Source organism: Peromyscus maniculatus, chromosome 1 (genome assembly GCF_049852395.1).
Source record: "Peromyscus maniculatus bairdii isolate BWxNUB_F1_BW_parent chromosome 1, HU_Pman_BW_mat_3.1, whole genome shotgun sequence".
Lineage (NCBI taxonomy): Eukaryota > Metazoa > Chordata > Mammalia > Rodentia > Cricetidae > Peromyscus > Peromyscus maniculatus.
In genome coordinates, this window is record NC_134852.1 from 18,217,276 (window position 1) to 18,240,513 (window position 23,238).

Consider the following 23,238-nt stretch of genomic DNA (forward strand, 5'->3'; position numbering starts at 1 on the left):
GTGACTGCCTACAGAGAAACACTGCTAACAGAGCATCCTGAAATGCATTTTACATGAAGCTTGTAAAAGGAAACAATCTAAAAGTCAACATCCTGTTTAGCAATTGGCAGGTGGAAACAAAACAAGGAAGCAAATTTACAAAATCAAAAAACCTTCCATGAGCTGGGGTGTGGGGGACCAGCCTCCACTTTTACAACCAGGGTACTCTTGAGCAGGGAGAAGTGGGAAATATTTAGGTATAAAGAGATACCTAGATGACAAGAGGAATGACAGAAACACATGTCTAACATAGTGCCTTCCTACCAGTATCCTTCCTACCTGAAGATAGCCTCAAGAGGGCCTGGGTCAAAACCTACCAGTCCAGAACTTTATTCAAAAGGGCTTTTTATAGCAACACCAAGGGGTGAGGCAAAAGACAGCCCCTTGCTAGATACAGCCAAATGTAGACCCTTCCAAACAACAAGCAAACACACCCATGGACCAATCATCCCCTCAACAGTCATGCTTGGTAAAGCCACTAGGAAAGTTTGGTGGGCTCCAACACTGGGGCACTTCAACCACCACTATCTAGAGCAGGGGTAGGAAGATTCCCAAGGGATTTTTCATGGAGTGGGTAGAAAAGATAAGGTCAAATTCAGGTTCAAGTAAAAATGGCTCAGCTGGGAAAGATAAAGGAAACTTTGCCCTGTCAAAATGGTATTGTACATTTCTCATTAATATGCTTTGATTTTAGATGAGATATACATTAAGAATTACTTTAATAAAAGAAAAACTGAACATGATCCAATGAGTATATGGGCAACACAAATTTGACATGGTATTTCTTTTCTCTTTTTTTTTTTTAAGTTTCTTCAGGTGAGGTCACAAGGAAGTGAGAGTAGCTAAGGGAAGACGGTTAAGTGAATGTGATCAAGGTGATTTATGTGAATCCTACTAGTAATCAATAAATATGTTGTCTTGGGAAGATTATTGTTTTATTTTAGTTTTGTAGCTGTTCTTGAAGTTGATTTCTTTTACAACATGACTAGCAAATATCATTATATTCTGAAAGACTTACATTCAGCTTGTTTACAATGCCTGTCACACTTCCTTTTTCAAATGGGCCAACATCCCACTATTCTGAGTGTGGCATTTCTAGGAAACTTGATGGTTATTTTTCCATCAACACTTGCATTCTGAAGCATTGAGAAACTGCAAAAGGAACAAACATGGACAATAACTACTACTGTCAAAATTGGGGGGATAAGGTATTTTTATATGTTCTAGGATGGATCTGAACTCCTCAGTTAAAAGGACCTTCAGCTTCAACCTCTCTGTAGCTCCATGGATTAATGGCACCTTTCTTCACCCCTGGCTACCATCATTTGCCATTATCCATTTGACCTGAGAAATAATGTGACCATATTCTTAAGGATATTATACCAAATCACAGAATGAACATCTGGAATCTGGCAATCAGAATCATTTTCTTATCACAAACAATCCTGGGAATTCTGGGAAATCTCTCTCTTATGTTCTACTATTTAGTCCTTTATTACAGAGAATGCACTTTAAAGCCCACAGATTTGATTCTCATGCACCTAATGACAGCCAATGCCTTGGTCATTCTCTCTGTAGGAGTGCCTCAAACAATGGCAGTTTGGGGAATGAAGCACTTCTTGAAAGGTTTTGGATGCGAGCTCCTACTGTATATTCAAGGATTTGCTCGAAGTGTGTCCATTGGCACCACCTGCCTCTTGAGTGTCTTCCAGGCCATGACCATCAGTCCCAGGAAATCCTGTTGGAATGATCATAAAGTCAAAGCTGCAAAGTACATTGACTCCCATATTTCCCTACTCTGGGTCTTCTACATGTTGATACGTTTCATTTTCTTTATGTACACATTTATCAAAATGAATATCAAAAACATGACAAGAAATCGAGATTTTGAATATTGCTCTACTGTAGGGTGGGATGAAATCATTAATTCACTCTATGCAGCATTGGTGATGTGCCCTGAGTTCTTTTTTACTGTGCTCATCACCTGGTCCAGCACCTCCATGATTATCATTTTGTATAGACACAAGCAGAGGGTTCAACACATTCGCAGTTCTCACGGTTCCAGTAGAAACTCTCCTGAGTCCAGAGCCACCCAAAACATCCTGGTCCTGGTGTGTATTTTTCTGGCTTTTTATACTCTCTCCACCATCTTGCGAGGCTACATTGCTCTTTTGTATAAGCAAAACTGGTGGCTGGTGAACATCTCTCACCTTACTTCTCTTTGTTTTCCCTGTTTTATACCCTTTGTTCTTATGAGACATCACTCAATATTTTCCACATCCAGTGTGGTATCGTTAAGAAAATTTTTCTCCTAATTTTATTATAAATATGCAAAATAAAAGTTTTTCTTGTCATTAAAGTTGTACTCAATTATCACTATAAAAAATCAATAGTGAAAGTTAAGGATTGAGAACTTTTTCTTCCTAAGACTAGCAGAAATGAGTATGAAAGTTTTGTTAGATGGTGGAATTAGCAGCCTACATGAGCTGATCATACTGTGTTGGCCCATTGTAGTCTTCATCTTCCAGGCAGTAGTGTTTTTTCTTTGCCCAGATGATATGTAAAGAATCCAATAATTTGCTGCCAATAGTCCTGCCTTTCTTGTGGCTTTCATCTGTCCCTTATTCAGCCAACATCAGAGAGGCTTCCTTCTGTAGCAGATGGGCACAAAAACAGAGAACCATAGCCAGTTATCACACACACACACACACACACACAGAGAGAGAGAGAGAGAGAGAGAGAGAGAGAGAGACAGAGACAGAGACAGACAGAGACAGAGACAGAGACGAAAGAAAGAAAGAAAGAAAGAAAGAAAGAAAGAAAGAAAGAAAGAAAGAAAGAAAGAAAGAAAGAAAGAAAGAAAGAAAGGAAGAAAGGAAGGGATAGGAAGAGAGAGAGAGAGAGAGAGAGAGAGAGAGAGAGAGAGAGAGAGAGAGAGGAAGAAAGAGACTTCTCATGGAATCTTGGCTGCTTTGGTGCTGTTGGACAGACATCTTTGTATACTGCACTGTAACTGCAAGTCAAACTGAAACCTTGGTAAGCCATATATTGTGGCTGTGGCCCTTGTCCCATGACAGCTGCTCTAGCCTGTAGCAGGTCTAGAAATCTTCAGTGATCACTTCACAGATATTTTGATTTCAGCTGTTCAAGGAAAAAAACTCTTAGCTTGTTCTTAACCTCATAGCCATGGTCCTCAAAAAAGTCTATGAAGATGGGCATGTCTTCTAGTCATATAGGACAAAAAAAATGTGTCTCCTATCTTTTACCTAGTACAAAAATCAATTGAAAATGAATGATGTTTATGAGGTAATCTTCAATTTTGTTAGATACTATTTTCCCCTTTTATTAAAAATAGATTTTTTCTCATACTATATTACCTGAGTACAGTTTCTTCTCATTTTATTCTTCTTAGTTACACCCACCTGCTCTTACACCAAGAACCACAGCATTTTGTTCTCTCCTTAGGAAAAAATAGGCTTCTGAGAGATAGCTAAAACATTATAAAAATTTATAAAAATTATTAAAATGCAACAAAATAAAATATCATAAGACAGAACAAAAACCATCATATTGAAGCCAGACAGGACAAGCCAGCAGAAAAACAAAGGGGCCCTAATAGAAGGCCCAAGAATCAGAGACTCACCTGTTTCTGCATCAAGGAGTCCCACAAAAGTACTGAACTAAACGCTACTCTATATATGTAGAAGGCTTGGAGAAGACCACAGAGGCCTTGCAATTGCTGCTTCAGCCTCTGTGAGTTCATATGAGCATTGTTCAGTTGAGAGGGCCTGGTCCTCCTGAAGTTCTCCTCTGTCCCTTTAGACTTTTCCACTCCTACCTCTTCTTCTGTGGAGTTCCTTGAAGAATGAAAGGACAGATTAGATGTCTCCATGAACTGCATGTTCAAAGATCTCTGTGTGTGTGTGTGTGTGTGTGTGAGAGAGAGAGAGAGAGAGAGAGAGAGAGAGAGAGAGAGAGAGAGAGAGAGAGAGATCTGGCTACGGGTCTCTGTTTTTGTGCCCATCTGCTACAGAAGGAAGCCTCTCTGATGTTGGCTGAATACGGGACAGATCTATGAGTATAGCAGGATATTATTAGGAGTCATTTTCTTTTATTTTAATTTATTTTATTAGATCAGTGGTATTTGGTTTTACCCAAGGTCTCTGGTATATCTAGATTCTAGTTTTTGTAACCAAACATGGTTTGATATGGGTTCTATCTCATGGAGCAAGTCTTTGGTCAAATCAGACATTTACTGATTAGTCCTACAAAGTTTGTGCCACAATTAACTTAGCATATTTGCAGGCAGATAGATCAAATGTTTTGTGGTTACTTTGGTGTTTACATTCCTCCTTTTGTAGCATGCAAGATACCCTTGCATGTCATAGACACTAGATGGGCAGGGGGTAAAAATTCTACATATCAACCATCTGGACCTCTCCATGTTCAGTGACTTGTATGGGTGTTGTCTTCAACAGTGGAGCCTTCCTGTCAGTTTGTGAAGAGGAACACGTTATTTTGGAAATAGTCTTGAATATTTGGTGATTTCTAAGTGTACTGGCTTGTTATATGTGTCAACTTGACCCAAGCTTGAGCCATCAGTGAGGAAGGAGTCTCAGTTTAAAAAATGCTTCCATGAGATCCAGCTGTAAGCCATTTTCTCAATTAGCAATTAATGTAGTAGGGCCCTGTCCATGGTAAGAGTGACATCCCTGGACCAGTGGTCCTAGGTTCTATACCCAAGCAGCTAATCAAGCAATGAGAATCAAGGCAGTAAGCATCTCTCTTCCATGCCTTTGCATCAGCTTCATCCTCCAGGTACTAGTGCTGCTTTAGTTCCTGTTCTGACTTCCTCCAATAATATACTATTGCTGTGAGATAATACTTTTGTACACTGTGAAGATGTTTTACTCTCATTGTTAATAATGGCCTAACTATCCAATAGCTAGGCAGGAAGAGTTTAGGCATGAGAGGCAAACTGAAAGAATGCTCAGAAGAAGTGGGTCAGAGTTACCAGCCAGATTTAGATAAAGCAGAATATGAATATATCTTGCTGAAAACTGGCACTGCCACATGGTAGAACATAGATAAGAAATGTGGGTTAATTTATATTGTAAGAGCTAGTTAGTAAAAATCCAAAGCTATTTCCTGAACATTTATAGCAAATAATAAGTCTCACTGTGGTTATTTGGAAAGCTGGCTGTCCCAATGAAGAACTCCACTTACAAACTATAATCTGGAAGTGTAAGCCAAATAAACACTTTCCTCTCCAACTTGCTTTTGGTCATGGTGTTTTGTTGCAGCAATAGAAACCTTAACAGACACCAAGCAATCCATTTGGCTAACCACTTAATTGGAAGAAAGAGTCCCAGTATTGGAAGCTTTGTTTGGATATGAGATGGCCAGTTGAGGTTCTTCTTCTTCATTATTTAAATACTTCATTAAGATCACATTCATATATTCTAGGAAGCATCCACTGAACTTGATTTCCATATTGCCCATCAAATGCCCTTCATTTCTAGCTGTCTTTCTCCTCATTCCAACCCTCAAATTCATCACCCATCCCTTTTCCCACCTGATCCCCCTACTCTTGTCATACCCCTACCCCTGGCTCCAGTCCAATCATAAAATTTATTCTATTCCCTCTTCCCAGGAAGATCTATGTATCTCCCCTTATAAATTCCTCTGTGCCTAACCTCTCTGGGTCTGTGGATTATAGCTTGGTAATTGTTTATTTAAAATTTTATATCTGGCTGTAAGTGAACACATACCACATTTATCTTTCTGTGTCTGAGTTACCTCACTAATAATGATTTTTTTCTAGTTCTTTCCACTTTCTTACACATTTCATGATCTCGTTATTTTAAGAGGTGAGTATTACTCCATCATGTAAATATACCATATTTTCTTCATTCATTTTTCTGTGGCAGATCATTTATATTGTTTCCAATTTCTGACTATTATGATAGAGCAGCACTGAATATGTTTCAGCAAGTGTCCCAGGAGTAGGATAAAGAGTACCCAAGAGTGTTATATCCAGGTCTTGAGGTATATTGGGTTCCAATTTTCTGATTAAACAACACATTTATTTTTAGTAATGGCTGTACTACCTTTCATGCCCAGCATCAATGAAGGAGAGTTTCCCTTACTCAAGTCATCAGGATGGGCTGTCACTTCTTTTATTGATTTTAGCCATTCTGGTTCTGATGGATTCTCAATGTTTTTATAATTTGAAGTTTTGAATCACCAAGAATGTTCAACATTTCTTTAAGCATTTCTCGGTCATTTGAGGTTCATTATGAAATCACTACTTCTTTATTGTTTATTCATCTGATTAAATTGTTTACCTCATCTTGATTTAACTTTATTAAGTGGTGTCAATTGGGACAATTATTCATTTCTTTTAGATTTTACAGATTGGTGGAGTAGATATTTTTAAATTAGGTTCTTATGTTTTTCTAGATTTCCTTGGCATCTGTTGTTAAGTACCATTTCTAATTTCTAACTTTATTAATTTGGATATTCTTCCTAGGTCATTTAGTTCATTAGATAAAAGTTTGTCTTTTTTCTTTTCATTTTCTTAAAGAAAAATGTTTTATTTTATTTATTCTTAGTATTGTTATTGTTGTTATTATTGTGTCTGTTTTATTGCATTCAATCCTGAGTTTGATTATTCTTTGCTGTCTGCTCCTTTTGGTTTTCTTCATTGTGTTCTACAGCTTTCAGGTGTGCTATTAAATTTTTAATATGATGTAGCTCCATTTTTTGTTGTTTTATTATTGACACATAGTTCTAAGGACTTGCTGCTTAAAACCTCCATAATTGTGCACAATAAATATGCTGTTTATTCATTTTCATTCAATTCTTGAATGTCTTTAATTTCTTTCTTAATTTATGTGTTGAAGCATTTTTCATTTAGTAGTGAATAGTTCAGTTGTTGGGAGTTTGTAATCTTTCTGTTGTTGATATTCAGCTTTAATCCATGGTGGTCAGATAGTCTTCAGAGTATTATTTCAATTTTTTGCATTCATTGAAACTGGATTTGTGTTCAAGTTTGTGGTCACTTTTTGAGAAAGTTACATGAAGTGTTGAGGAGAAGGTAAGTGAAATGTTGTCTGTGAGTGAAATGTTCTAATATATGACAGGTCTATTTGGTTTATAATGTCAGTTATCTCTACCATTTCTCTGTTTTTTTGTCTGGATGATCCGTCTCTTTGAGAGATTGTAGTACTTAAGTCTCTCACTAAGAGTGTGTCATGATCCATGTGTGATCTAGTTGTTCTGGTATTTCTTTTACAATCTTGGGTCCCCTTGTGTTTGGTGCATAAATAATAAAATGAAATGTCATGTTGGTAGATTCTAACTTTGATGATTATGTAGTGCCCTTCTTGATCTATTCTGATTAGTTTTGGTTTTAAGTCTGTTTTGTCACATTTTGAAACCACCACTTCAGCTTGCCTTTTAGGCCCATTTTCTTGGGATATCTTTATCCATCCTTTTACATTAAGTCTGTCCTTGAAGCTATGCGTTTCTTGGATGGAGGAAAAAGAAGGATCTTGATTTTGCATTCATTTTGTTAGTCTATACCTTTTAATGTGTCATTGAAATCATTGATATTGAGAAATATCAATCTGTAATGTTTGTTGTTTTGGAGTCTGTGTGTGTGTGTGTATGTGTGTGTGTGTGTGTGTGTGTGTGTGTGTGTGTGTGTGTGTTCCCCCTCTTTGGTTGGCTCATCTAGGATTTATTTATTGTGTTTTCTTTAGTATGATTAATCCCTCTAAATTTGAATTTTTCTTCTACCATCTAAGATTGTCTCTTGTTTATTTTATTCTGTTGGTGAGATTGCTTCTGAGGTTCCTGTTTGAGTTCCTAATTTTTTTTTTATTTTCACATTTCCTTCAGTTTGGATCTTCTCTTTTGATTCTATTTCCATTTTCAGGTCTTAAACAGTTTTATTCAGTAGTGAATATAGATGCAGTGTAATATTTAGAAAGGAAACAAAAAAATGTTAGATGATGAAGTAAGACAAAATTCAAGCAATAGGACAGTTTTGGCATAATATAGGATAAAAGGATAATATAATTTCTTCATATTTCTTCTTTCAGATGCATCAGTTTTTTTATCTTTGTGTGTGTGTGTGTGTGTGTGTGTGATGGATAAGGAAATAAAATGCAGTTGACAGTGAAAGAGTAAAACCCTAAACAAAGCCCCATGGCTTTAGAATGGTGACTCTAACTTCAAAGAAATTCACTGGTAAGTACAAAATTTGCGATTACTCGAATGATTGTTCAAATAGCTAGTTTAACGTCACTGTGTCATAATTTTATTTTATTTTATTTTATTACATTAAAGTAATTCTTTTTTTTTTTTTTTTTTTGGTTTTTCAAGACAGGGTTTCTCTGTGTAGCTTTGTGCCTTTCCTGGAACTCACTTTGGTGACCAGGCTGGCCTTGAACTCACAGAGATCCTCCTGGCTCTGCCTCCCGAGTGCTGGGATTAAAGGCATGCGCCACCACCGCCCGGCATTTTTTTTAAAGATTTATTTATTTATTATGTATACAGCATGTATGGCTGCAGACCAGAAGAGGGCACCAGATCTGATTACGGATGGTTGTGAGTCACCATGTGGTTGCTGGGAATTGAACTCAGGACCTCTGGATGATCAGTCAGTGCTCTTAACCTCTGAGCCATCTCTCCAGCCCCATAATTCTTATTTTAAAAAAATATTGTTGGTCATTATAAAGCTGCCTCGTCCCAGAGACATGGAGAATGTTCAACATAGATTTACCACTGAATATGCTTCATCACTTAGATGGACACAAAGGCAGAAATCACATGATTATACCTTTAGATCCAGAAAGTTCCTTTGGTAATTGCTATCATCATTTCATCATAGAAGTCATAAAGAGTATAAAGATGATGGAATTATACCTCAACATAATAAAGGGTATACCTGAACAAATTAGAGACAACATAATACTAAATTAGGAAGACTCAAACTACTCTGACTAGGTTCAGGAATAAGATAAAAGTATCTCCTCTTTCTACTGCAATTCAGTACAATTTATTGTGAGAAACTCATAAGCTAAGGAAATAACACAAGAGAAAGAAATAAAGGAATGTAAATAGGAAAAGAATTCAAATATCTCTATTTTCAAATAACATGATTATTATAATTCTGTACATAAGAGACCTCCTCCGAAGTTTGCATCAAAAACTCTTAGCAATTTTAAACTTTCAGCAAAATATTTACAAAATTATAATCCATATTAGTAGCTATGTTATGCACAAATGACAAGTATGTGTGTGTGGTGTATGTGCACTGTGTTTGAGAAATTATCTAATATATCCCCTGCTGATTTCCCATTAATTATGCAGTGAAGACTTTGAAGGGCAGATTGTGACCTTTGTCACTGTTATATCAGCAGCAGGCCGGACTATTCTTGCTTCAGACATATCTAGCAATGACAATCATTGTGGTTAATGTTTTAAATTTTATTAAAGAATAAAACTCAGGAATAAATATTAAGGAGTAATCCTGAGAGACCCATGGAACTATAAAGACATGAACTCTTGCCTCTCCTTACTTTGGGGATCTAGGAAGCCTTGCCACCTCTCAGCTTCACATTTTCTCCTTCATGTGTCCTTTTATCTCCCTGTGAGTTCACCAGAAAATGCTTTTATCCACTCCAGCCAGCTAAATGTGGAATCTTCTCTTAAGTAAGTTTGGACTTTATTGGTGGTCTCAGAGTAATCAACACAAAAAAATCCTCCCACAAAAGACAACACAAGCAAAATCTTCTAAGAATGTGTGAGCAGAATGAGTAGATAGCTGATGTCATGGGAAACTAGACAGTACAAAAAGTAGAGTCCACAATCATCGTTACTGAAAAAATTCCAAGAAGCTGCCCAGGAAGAGGAACCAACACACTTAAAGGCAAGACTGACTGCCATTATTGACTGCTCCCAATTATGTTTAACTTTCTAAAGTATATACAGTGTATCTCAATAGTGTCACAACTGCTGTATCACCTCAAAACACAGGATTTTCAGGAGGCATTTTATATTTGATGCATATGTGTAAAGAAAATGAATTCAAGGAGTGTATGCTAGATATAAAAATGGAAGAAAAGTCAACACAAGAAAGTTCTTAGAGCTCCAGAGGATGGAAGAAAGAAATGGACATGATTTGGTTTAAAGTGTCTTAAAAACAATGAATAGGGGCTGTAGGGTCCTGGGTCAGTGGTCAAGAGTGTATAGTAAGGTCGTAGAGGAAATGAAGATGCCTAAAACTTGAACATCATAGAATTTGCATCTTGGACACTAGATAAAGGCAGAAATAAAGGAATTAAGACTTCCTACAATTCAGTGAAAATGAATGCACAACATATCCAAGCTTATGGGACACAAAGAAGTGCTAAGATGAAAGTTCATAGCACTAAGTGCTTTCATAAAGAGATTACAAAGTTCTCATACTAGCAACTTAACAGCACATCTGAAAACTCTAGAAAAAATAATCAAACCCACCAAAGTGGAGCAGAAGACATAAAATAATCAATCTGAGAGCTAAAAGCAACAAAATAAATGTAGAGAGAACAACATAAAGAATTGAGGAAACAAAGCGTTTGTTCTTTCAAAAAATCAACAAGAGTGACAAATCCTTATCCAAAATAAGTAAAAAACAAAGAGAGAATATCCAAAATAAAATCAGAAATTAAAATTGGGGCACAACAACAGACATGGAGGAAACCTAAAGAATAATTAGGTCATACTTTAAAAAAAAATGTTCTCCACAAAGTTGGAGAAATGCACAATTTTCTCAATAGATACAACTTACCAAAGTTAAATAAAGAAAAGATAAGCAACTAAAACAGATATATAACCCCTACCTTACTAAAGTTAAATCAAGATCACACAAACAACTTAAATATATCCATAGCCCTTAAGGAAATAGAAGCTCTCATTACAAGTCTCCCAATCAAAAGTAAATAAATAAATAAAAACACAGGGCCACATAGTTTTAACATAAAATTCTACCATACTTTCAAAGAAGATCTAGTACTAAAATTTCTCGATTATTTAATTAAAATAGAAACATAAATAACATTAGGAATTTCATTTTCTGAGGCCAAAGTTACCCTGATATGCAAACCACAAAAAATTCCAACAATGAAAGAGAATTACAGACCAACTTCCCTCGTGAACATTGAGCAGAAGTACTCCATAAAATACTCAGATACTGAATCCATGAACATGTCAAAAACATCATCCACCATGATCAAGTAGGTGTCATCCTATAATTGCAGATACATCATTTACTATATGAAAATCTGGCAATGTAATGCAGCATGAACAGACTGAAAGACAAACATCAAAAAGTTCTTTGACAAAACCCACACCCCTTCATTATGAAAGTCTTGGCAAGATCAATGTTACAAGGGACATAGCTAAATATAATAAAGGCAATATACAGCAAGCCTATAGCTAACATCAAAACAAATAGAGAGAAATGAAAAGCAATTCCACTAAATTCAGGAACATCACACTCTTGTCCAGTCTTTCCATATATATTTGTCAACAACTAGCTAGAGCAACAAAAGAACAACATGAGACTGAGGGTATAAATTTGGTAAGGAATAAATCAATGTATAGTTATTTGCAGATGATATGATAGTTAAGTAAGAAAGCCCAAAACTTTTACCAGGAAGCTCCTGTACCTGATACTTACCTTAAGCAAATTTCCTGGATACAAGATTGACTTTAAAAAGTCAGTGGCCCTATTATATAAAAATGAGAAATGGGCTGAGAAAGAAATCAAGGAAACAACACTCTTTACAATAGCCATGATAATTTAAAATTATCTTGACTCTTCCCAAGCAAGCAAATGACCTGTTTGATAGAAACTTCAAGTCTTTGGAAATGGAAATTGAAGAAGATATCAGAAGACAGAAAGTCCTCTCATGTTCATGGATCAATAGGACTAACATAGTAAAAATGGCCATCTTACAAAAAGTAATCTACAGATTCAAAGCAATCCCCATCAAAATTCCAACACAATTCTTTACAAACCTTGAAAAAATAATACCTTCATTTGGAAAGTCAAAAACCCAGAATATCTGAAATAATCCTATGTAAAAAAAAATTATTCCTGTACTTTTCACCAACCCTGATTTCAAGATGTGCTACAGAGCTGTAGTAATAAAATTTTCATGGTATTGGCATAAAAACAGACAGGTTGATCAATGGAATAGAATAAAAAATCCAGACATAAATCCAAACACCTAAGGAAATCTAATTTTTGATATATAAGTCAGAAATGCACCATGGAAAAAAGAGAACATCTTCAACAAATTATGCTGGTCCAGCTCGATGCCTCTATATAGCAGAATGCAAATAGGTCCATATCTATCACCTTGCATAAAACTCAAATCTAAGTGGATACAAAACCTCAAAATAAGTCAAGTTATACTTAACCTGAGAGAGGAGGAAGTGGAGCATAGCCTTGAACTCATTGGCACAGGAGACAACTTCCTGAAGAGAATACTTATAGGCCATGCACCAAGTTCAACAATTAATAAATGGGACTTCATGAAAATGAACAATTCTGTTAGGCAAAGGACACTGTCAATAGGGCAAAAGTCATCCCACAGCATAAGAAAAGGATTTTCCCAACTTCATATCTAACAGAGGGCTGATATTCAAAATATATAAAGAAAGCAAGAAATTAAACATCAACAAACTGAGTCATCCAATTAAAAATAGGATACAGATCTAAACAGAATTCTCAACAGAATAATCTCAAATGGCTGAGAATCATTTATAGAAATGTAATACATCCTTAGCCATGAGCAAAAAGCAACTCAAATGACTCATAGTTTTATCTTACACCTGTCAAAATGTCTAAGATCAATAATAAGTGAAACCTCATGCTGGTGAGGATGTGAAACAAGGAAACACTCCCCCACTCTTGATGGGAGTTAAAACTTGTTCCATCACTATTGAAAATCAACATGTTGTTTCCTTAGAAAACTGGGTGTCTATCTACCTCAAGACTATAACACCCCTGGACATATACCCAAAGATATTCCATCCCATCACAAGGACACTTGCTTAACTATGTTCATAGTAGCTTCATTCATAATAGTCAGAGGCTAGAAACAGCCTAATGTTCCTCAACTGAAGAATGGATAAAGAAAATATGGTACATTTACACAATGGACTATTACTCTCATGTTAAAAACAGTGATATCATGAAATTTTCAGGCAATTGAAAAAAAAAACTGTATGTGAAAAAAATCATCCTAAGTTAACACAGACCCACAAAGAATAGCATGGTATTTACTCACATATAAATAAATATTAGTTTTAAAGTAAAAGATAATCATGCTAACATTCACAGACCAGAGTGTCTAAGTAACATGGAGGGCTTAAGGGGAATTCAAGGATCTCCCTGGAAAAGGAAAATAGAATAGACTTTGTACCTGGACTGGCAAGAGGTGGAGTTGGGAATAGGAGGGATCTACTTGGAAGGAGGAAGTGACAAAATACAGGGAGAAACAAAATACTGGGAGTTGGGGGGTTGCATATTTCAGGGGTAGAAATCTAGTCTCATGGTAACTCCATGGAATTTACTAGAGTAACCCTTGCAAAGACTCCTACTAATGTGGGTTAGGTTATAGAGCCTGAATCATCAATCTTCTGTAACTAGGCAAGGCTTTAGGTTCAGAGAATGATTGGGACATCATCCCAGCCACAAAACGTTTGACCCACAATTTGTCCTGACTGCAGAGTGTTCTGGGACCATAGCCAGGAAGAATTGCCATCACAGAGACCAGAGAGACTTCATTGAACAATTGATGGGAGCAGGTGTAGAGTCCCACAGTCAAACATTAGGTGGATCTTGGGGAGTCATGAGGAGGAAGGGGAGGAAGAATTGAAAGTAGCAGCGTGATTAGGGACACCAGGAGAACAACACCTAAAGAATCAACTGACAAAGACTCATAGCGACTTCCAGAGATCAGGGAGACTGTATGGATCTGAACTAGGTCCTCTGTATATACACGATGGTTGAGTAGCTTGGTGTTCTTGTGGAATTCCTAACAGTGAGAACAGGGTCAGACTGTTTGGGGGGGGGGGGTTGTTTCTTATGAAACCCTTTTCCTCCTACTGGGCTGCCTCATCTAGCCTTGATGTGATGGTATGTCACTGGGCATTTTGTTGCTCGTTATGCTGTGTTTGGTTGATATCCCTGGGAGGCCTGCATGTTTTTTCTTAGTGGAGTTAGAGGGGTTTGGGTCTGAGGGAGAAGTTAGGAGGGGTGAGAGACTGGGGTTGGGAAGTGAGGGGAAATGTGATTGGAATATAATATACGAAAGAAGAATAAAAATAAAACATAATAAACTAATTTATAATGTGTTCTAAAATCTCCAAACTAATTGTGATTCCATGCTTTCCCTCTTACTCCTACTTTCTTAGCTATTATTCTCATATTTGACTATGTTCCTATGCTCAGTACTATAAAATATGACAGGCTATATGTTTGAAATATAAGAAATGAATTGAAGACAACCAAGAACAATGTCAGTATCCTGGAATGTTTAGGAGTCCATGGTCCCTAGAAGATAAGACACTGTTGCTGAAGATACCATATGCTGGAATCATAGATCATGGAAAAATCAAGGAGGGGTCACCTGGAAGCTTCATCCTTATTGGATGAAGTTTTCACACTGCTAGATGTAATCAAAAATTTTACCCAGGTGTGAGCCCTGAGAGCTATAACACCAACAAGCCTGGTGCAATGTGTTTTTGAACATCATGGGAGTAACTCAAAATTTTATGAATAACTGAAAGTCCACTTTACAAGATGGAGTGCATGCTTTGGAGCATTATCAGAGACAAGAATATGTGGCCAGGGGGTACATAGACCTTGTACATCTACTGAATAAAAATAAAAACCATTTGTGTAAATAAAATCAACTCAAATTTTCTTGTTGTTTTTGGTTTCGTTTGGTTTTTCAAGACAGTGTTTCTCTGGGTAGCCTTGACTGTCGTGGAACTCCCTCTGCAAACCAGGGTGGCTTTGAACTCAGAGATCCACCTGCCTCTGTGTCGCATGTGCTGGGATTAAAGGTGAGTAACAACATTGCCCTGCCATAATTTTAATCCAATTAATCAAGATTTACTTCTGTGCACAGCAAAGCTGGACCAGCAGCTCTCTCCGCTGGTATGGGACTTAGGAGAACATTTATGAGTTAAATTTCTAGACTCCTTTTGTAGAACAAAACCATAAACTGGAGGTTGTCAGAGGAATATGGCAACATAATAATCTGGTAAGCAAAATACAGAGGTAGATAGCAGTGTAAGATTATCTGGCAGAACATCTTGAGGTTTGGGAAGGGTGGAGGTCAAGACACAAGAGTGTGGAACAAGTCAAATTCCAGGAAACAGAAAGTTGAGGGTTTTTTTTGTTTTGTTTTGTTTTGTTTTTTTGAGATAGGCTTTCTCTGTGTAGCTTTGTGCCTTTCCTGGATCTCACTCTGTAGACCAGACTGCAGAAAGATGAGTTTTGCAGGAAACAGAAATGATTTTTTTTATCTCCTAACAAGATGTCTACTGATCTTAAGATGGAGTCAGACTGGATCATTACCTGACCAAGAACTTAAAACAATTCTTCTCCTAAAGGGACAAAATAAGAAACTGTTCCCTACACACTTATCTTTATGCTGATTGATTAGGATATCTTTGAACCCTCAACAGAGAAAATTATTTTTGCAGGAAATGACGATTAAGACAAAGGCCCATATTATTCAAGTTGGGAGAATAAGATGTGCTGGAGAGACCAGTTAAAAATGAGATCTATATAACACCTCTTCCTTCCAAGACTCAAGAAGCATCATGGAAGAAGAGGAAGTAAGAGTGTTAGAACCATTTTGGTGGAAGATGATTCCAAGGAAACTGGTTTTGTCCAGACAGAACAGAGCCCTTGCACATATGAATTTACTTGTTATGGCAGTATGCTAGAAACCTGAACAAGATCAACATAGAAAAATCTCAGCAGAGTGGGGGTGGTCAGGAAGTCTCACTATTAGCTGAAGAGCTAAAGTCACAGATGTCTTCTGGGAGAAGTGTCAGATTTCTAGTTTTGAGGTACCATTCATGATTCCATAGATGCACTGGAGTAGGCACATACAATTGTCACAACATAGACTTGATGATTTTTATTCTTTAGTTTTGTTTGTTTTAAGTAACACATGAAAGTTGGAAAGAACTACGATGGGCAGATAAGAAAGGAATTGGAAGAAGATAAGTGTTTGTAGACTTGAAAAAACATATATGCATGTATGAAACACTCAAACATTTTAAGTAATAAATGTTACAAACCTTCTAAAAAGTAACTATGTTTGTTTGTGTTGGAAGAAATCAGTGAAGTGTGGAATCCAAACAGACACAACGATTTCTCTAAATTTCTCATGACCCCAACTTCAAAGTTTCTAGGACCTTCTGCATGAGATCCTGTCAATCTTCATAGATCATAAAAACTCAATGTTTCTTCAAAACACCTTGTCCCTTTGGGTAAATTCCAAAGGAACTCTAAAGGGTCTTTGGTAATTAACAACTGGAAATGTTACATAAATAATCTTGTCTCCCAAAGACAAAGCTGTCATTGCTACTGCAGATGAAATGATAATTGCGTTTCTGGAGAGAGGTGAGGTCACAGAGTCACAGACCTCTGCTTCCGACATGGGATGACTCTCCCCCAGTGCTGGTTATTAATGTGTCTGGACATGACTGATGAACGCACCTTCCAGCTGAGACAAGAAGCCAGGTGAGTACTGTGTACTTCAATAGGGAGCAACGGAGTCAGCAAAGCAGAGAGGCCTGAGTAAGTGCTCTCGTGTGGCAATTGGAATCTGGGGTAGAAACAGATCCATGGAACAGAGAAGTCACAAGAATGATTGTGTAACTAAGAGGTGAGGTAGAAAGATCCAAGGGTTCCTAATCTTGTCTCTTTTGTTTCTTACTGCAATATAAGTCCCCCATAAGGGGTGACTGTGGGTATCACCAGGATAATGCAGCCTATCTGTGAATGCACTGAGGGATTGTGGTAATAAATAAATGTGATAATTCACCTTGGCTTATATGATATGAAGACTATCCTTGCAGTATCATTATTATAGTTTAATTTACCGTGGTTTCATGTCATAGTAAACATTAGAATGGATACGTAAGAAGCACATCTCCCTGGGAAGTGCAGGATGTGGCTGTCACAGTGGAGTAAAAAATATTCACATATGACACTGCAGTTATGATCTGGTTATAGGAGCAGTAGCTGAGTCTCTATTGAAAGATCATTGCTTTAGTGACTGGTCTGAAGCTTCTCCTTCTTGATCTTGGGAAGGCAACATGGAGGGGAAGATACAATATGAGTATCAGGTGATTAGAGCCAAGACCAAATGTGTCTTGAGTTATTTCTCCTTGTTTAATCGTATTCTAATACTAAGCATAAACTGCTGGCTTGCCTTCACTCACTGATTAATGTTGTGGCTAGTCCGAGGCAGCCTGATGCGTGCTATGATAGAACTACCCCTCAGCTATATTTGTGTTCACACAGTGCTGTATCTCACTGGACAATGTTTAAGATTTCACATTCTTCTGACTGCACTTTACTATCTCACAGGGGTCATGTCTATTTGAATGCATCATACATTTTATTATAATAGATTCATCCATATAAGAATTAGTAAATAAGCCAGGTTGTGGCAAAAACCTTTACTCCCAACATGTGGGTGACAGGGGAAGGGATAGCTCTGTGAATCTGAGGTCAACATGATCAATACAGTGAGTTTCAGGATAGCCAGATATACATCCAGGGACACTTTCATGACAAAACACCGAGAGAGAGAGAGAGAGAGAGAGAGAGAGAGAGAGAGAGAGAGAGAGAGAGAGAGAGAGAGAGAGAGAAACAAAGCAAACACAATGTTGAGTTCTAAATGAAATGTTTTAGGAACTTAATGTTCTTCTCATGGAATTATTTGTTAATTTCATATTAGTGCTTCATATCATGTGTTGTACAGATTAATACTGTTAGTAATTCCTCTGTGGTATCTACTATAGCCTTTACCCTGCTGTGTCGACAATTTTTAGTGGCATCATAAACATCAGGTCCATCTTGTGCTTCTGAAATCAAACTGGAAGACAGGACAGTTTTCTGTTAGGTCTGACCTCACTGAGAACACTGCTCTTTACTAAAATCTTAGAAGCATTGGAAGTTGGCATCTGCCTATAAGATAAAACTTTATGTGTCTGTCTTTATTGTGTGTGCATGCATGTTTTCCCTGCATGTAAATATGAGCACTATCAGAATCTATAGTGCCTGCAGAGGCCAGAAGAGGGTGTCAGAACCCCCTGGAATTGGAGTTGCATATGGTTGTGAGGCATCATGTGGGCACAGGAAGCTAAATCCAGGTCCTCTGCAACAGCAGCAGGTGTTCCTTTTCACTGAGCTATCCCTCTAGTCCTCCCAAATGAAAACTTTCTTCCACCAAAGTATACAACAGAATACTAACAAAGTGAACAAGTCAAGTGGGGAACACAAACTGCACAGAAGACTGGAGTATGTTTGAGATCATCCATCATGCCTTTGTGAGCACATACTGAGGTGGCTGTGTTTGTGACACACTAGCCATGTTAAAGTCCTCTAAGTATCCACCATGCCTCTAAGTGCCGGATGTGGCATAGGAAAAGCCTGATGTGTTGCCAGTGGAATCTGTGCTAGAGGTACCCAAGATTGAGGACATCAATCCCTCCGGGCCTGCCCCAACAGATATTCTGCTAAGCCTGCCTTCTGTGGGCCAGGGAGAAAACAATCCTTGTTTCCAGAGGGCAGACTTTATGGCGTATGCATGTCATGTTCTCACCCATCCAAATGTTACTGGTTCTTATAATCCTCCTACTCTGTTTGTTCTTTATGATTTTCTTTCTCTCTCCTGTGATGGTTTCCATGAAATTGGAAATGATTTTGAGATTGTGACAATGGCAAGAGTTAAAGCTGCTATGCAGGTCATGGGAAAAAAGGTTGGTGGCAGAAAGCTGTGGATGGAGTGACAAATAACTAGGTTAAAAGGCAAGAGTTGTCCAGAACTAGTTAGAAGACAACTTAACGAATTACAGAGAGATGAAGAAGGACTTAAGCTGAGAGGAAGCTGGCAGTCTGGTACCTTAACCAGTGCTTGTATTTCTGTGATTTCTGAGAAAACTCAAGTAGATGGCCACTGGGGTGATTACCTCAGATGTTCTGATAATTATTAACCTGCAAAAGAATAAGCTGGTATGCTTTGGCTTTCTTCCTGGAAACTTCTATGTGCAATCAAGGGGTTTGGGGTACACTTTGTTGATTTACAAAAAGAACTTTTGAAACTATTGTGAAGAACCCAATCACCTGATGAATTTTCTTATCCCCTATTTCCTTGTATTATTGCAATAAAAGACTGGGGTTGAGTCAGATCGGGAGAAGGCTGAGAAGATGCACATCTCCAGATCTGAAAAGACTCGTCAGCTTGCACCAACTCTTCTGGCCCAGTCTTTTCTTGTGCCTGGCAGACATCCCTGCTCTTTGAGACCCTCAAAACTGCTGAGGCTGGTCCTCGGCATCTAAACGCTTTTTGGAGTTCAGATCATAGAATTATAAACATCAAAGAAGATGTCCAACTGAAAGGATAGCAGTGACTCATAAGTTGTCACTGCTATTTGACACACATACACTTAATTCACAAAAAAATTAGTTTCTGTTATACACTTAACTTTTAACAAAAAAATTTAAGTGAATATTTACCAGTAAGAATATTGGATTTCAGTGTATGTGTCCAGTGTGACCACACACTACCTTTGTGGGCAGAATCCTATAGCTGTGAAGAAAAATATACATTATCAGATTGGGAACAGTGACTTCACAGATCTAAGAACAGGAGTAGTCTCACCCTGTAGTGGACTCTGGTCTCTGCTTCTTTTACTTAATGTTGCTTCTTACTTCACTACACTGAGTCAGGTGGATAACCAAATATTCAATTTTCAAGTACATGCTACAGATATTTTCTAGTTATTATTATTCAGAGTCTCAAAAGCCACAACAGCTCTGAAAATGAAGCATCTTATCAATACACGTAATTTTTTCCATCTTCACAGATATGGCTAGGTAGATCTATTGGCATCACTAACCTCGGAATGTACCTGACCTCTCAGCAAGCAAACAACCCCAGGTAGGTAGAACTTTAAAAAACTTCCTGGGATATTGGGTTTTCACTTGTCCCCTGTTGGATGCTGTGTATCTTAAACTATGTCATATTTCCTATGTGTATGATTATCTAAAGCAACAACAACATCAATAAAGAAAATGATTGTGATATTGTTTTAATGAATCTTTCAGTGAACTCACACATCACTCAGGATCAGTGCTCGCTCACAAATATTGAATGTTGTTTGTTGAGATATTGGTCTCAAACCGATTTCGTGAGTTTCATGTGAGTACACCCACTGCCATTTCTCAAAAAACCTTAAACAAAACACAATTTCTTTTTTGTTTGTGATCTGTACATTTTCAATATGGACACAAAACTCAAAACCATACATCTCATGGGAATTTCACAAGTGAAACATCATTTGGAACCCAATAGATGAAGCATGAAACAATACTGTAGGATTTTTCAAGGGTCTACTGGAATGCAGAACTCTTTCATCTGTCTATGTTGATTAATTGAGCAAGGATTATAACTGGGCAATATGGATGGTCTGTAGGTTGAAGGTCCAAGATTATTACTGGATTATAAACCCCACTTTTCTTTGGCGATACAAAGAAATTTATTTTTGTTGTTATTTTTTAAATTGAGGTTATTGGGATATAGGTTAGTATTTGTTTTACATAGGCAGATGTGATCAGTTTTCCACAGTATTTATGGTGACATTCACAGACATTTCCAGGGTCTGAGGTTCTTGGTTTACCCAAAATACTACCGTCAAACTTGGTATTTTAAATTATCTTTCCTTCACATTCTGTTCAATTTAATTTTCTTCATTCTATTTTTTGTTACTAATCTATTTTTTAATTAGCTTAAGAGTAGCAGGTTGCTTTTAGGCCTTTTGTTACTTAGTGTTTTGATTGAGTCGATCACTCTTTGTCCCATCTGTCCACGATCACTCCAGCTTCTGTGATCAAGGCACATTTCTACTATGTTCTTATCACTCATCAGCTGTTGTTCTTATCCTTGATATTTCTGCTGACTTATTTCTTTTGTTTTTATTCTGTTGGGCATTCTGTGAGATTGTATCTCAAAGGTTGTCCCCAGTGCTCTAACAGTCCTAACCTAAGTGTGCACAAATATGTGTGTGCCTATGTGGTGTGACTTTTTATAAGAGCAAGATCTAAACTTAATGAGATATAAGTTGTCACTTGAACCATCATTTGAATACATTCTATGTACCTAATAAAATTTTCTTATCCATGACCATAGGTATAATATGAAAGGTATTATAAATTTCTCATTACTTAATTTTAGATGAGATATACATTAAGAATTGATATGTTTTTATTTTGTAGTAATAATTGAAGAAATTGGCTTCTTTTATACCATGACTAGAAAATATCACTATATTCTCATAGACTTTTATTATGCTTGTTAGTACTGGCTCTCGCTTTTCATTTCTTCTCACAGGCCAAATAAACTCACCCATTATGCGGCACATTCTGTGATCATGAAGGCATATCCCCCACCCACATATATGTCCTGAGGCCTTTAGCCATCTAACACTAGTATGGATTGTAAGTAAAAATTGCTGCTGTCATAAACTTTGAGAAATTCTTGTTATGTGTTCTGTGCTGGCATGTCACTGCTGAGCTCTAGGGGACTTTCTGATTTAGCTTCTCAGTTGCTCTTTGGATTACTAATACTTTTCATTCATTTTGACCAGAAAAATGGCTGTGGCCCTTAGCTGAAGAAAATCATGCTCAGTCGCATAATGGACTTCTGGAATCTGACAATCAAAATAATGTTCTTGTCACAAACTACAGCTGGAATTCTGGGAAATTTCTCCCTTCTTTCCTACTATCTAGTCTACTATGGAACATACACATTAAAGCCCACAGATTTGATTCTCATGCACCTAATGGCAGCCAATGCCTTGATCATTCTCTCTGCAGGAGTTCCAAACACAATGGCAGCTTTTGGTTTGAAGCAGTTTTTGAATGATTTTAGGTGCAGATTAATTTTGTACATACAAAGAATCAGCCGGGGTGGGTCCATTGGCACCACCTGCCTCTTGAGTGTCTACCAGGCCATGACCATCAGTCCCGGGAAATCTTGTTGGAAGGATCATAAAGTCAAAGCTGTGAAGTGCATTTGCTACTCCATTGCCCTCCCCTGGGGCTTTTATATGTTGATAAATTTCATTTTCCTTGTGTACACATTTGTCAAAAAGAATAGTGAAAATGTGACAAGAAAACAAGATTTTGGATACTGCTTTATTATGGGGAGTGATGAAATCAATGACTCACTCTATGCAGCATTGGTAATGTGCCCTGAGTTCTTCTTTTCTGTACTCATGGCATATTCCAGTGGCTCCATGATTGTCATTCTTTACAGACACAAGGAGAGGGTTCGACACATCCGCAGCACTCATGGTTCCATCAAAACCTCGCCTGAGTCCACAGCCACTCAGAACATCCTTGCCTTGGTGTCTACCTTTCTTGCTTTTTATACTCTCTCCTCTGTCTTACGGGGCTGTATTGCTATTTTGCATAATCACAGTTGGTGGTTGGTGAATATCACTCGCTTCACTTCTCTATGTTTTCCCTGCTTTGGACCCTTTGTTCTCGTGAAGCACTATTCCATTCTGCCTAGACTCAGTTTGGTCTGAATAAAAAACAAAAATCACTTAACCTTATTTAAATAATATATTTTCTGTTGTGTCCAGTTGTTTACTCACCCATCACCCTGAAAAATTCAATACAGGCAGTTAAAGATGTAGTGTCCTGTCTTTTGACTCTTAACCAAAATGATGAGTAAGGGAATTTTGTCAGCAGGGTGAATTAGCAGCCTACATGAGCTGATCATATTGTGTGAGGACTACCTCACTTTTCAACTTATAGCTGTAAGTCTTCCTTTTGTCCAGCTTGTGTACAAAGGAGCTAGCAGAGAAGCTCTCAAT

The 23,238-nt window shown here is 37.5% G+C and overlaps 2 protein-coding genes across 2 annotated transcripts; both read left to right on the plus strand.

Annotated features, from left to right (window-relative positions):
• Nucleotides 1–1,433: 1,433 nt before the first annotated feature.
• Nucleotides 1,434–2,354, plus strand: LOC102916391 (vomeronasal type-1 receptor 4-like). The gene has a single exon (XM_015989722.2). It carries the CDS (start codon nucleotides 1,434–1,436, stop codon nucleotides 2,352–2,354), a length of 921 nt encoding a protein of 306 aa, XP_015845208.1.
• A 19,681-nt stretch (nucleotides 2,355–22,035) lies between these two features.
• Nucleotides 22,036–22,947, plus strand: LOC102905774 (vomeronasal type-1 receptor 4-like). Its single transcript, XM_015989723.3, has one exon. It carries the CDS (start codon nucleotides 22,036–22,038, stop codon nucleotides 22,945–22,947), a length of 912 nt encoding a protein of 303 aa, XP_015845209.1.
• Nucleotides 22,948–23,238: the final 291 nt, after the last annotated feature.

Coding starts and splice junctions, on each gene's coding strand:
- LOC102916391 (XM_015989722.2), top strand. CDS start 1,434: ATGAACATCTGGAATCTGGCAATCAGAATCATTTTCTTATCACAAACA.
- LOC102905774 (XM_015989723.3), top strand. CDS start 22,036: ATGCTCAGTCGCATAATGGACTTCTGGAATCTGACAATCAAAATAATG.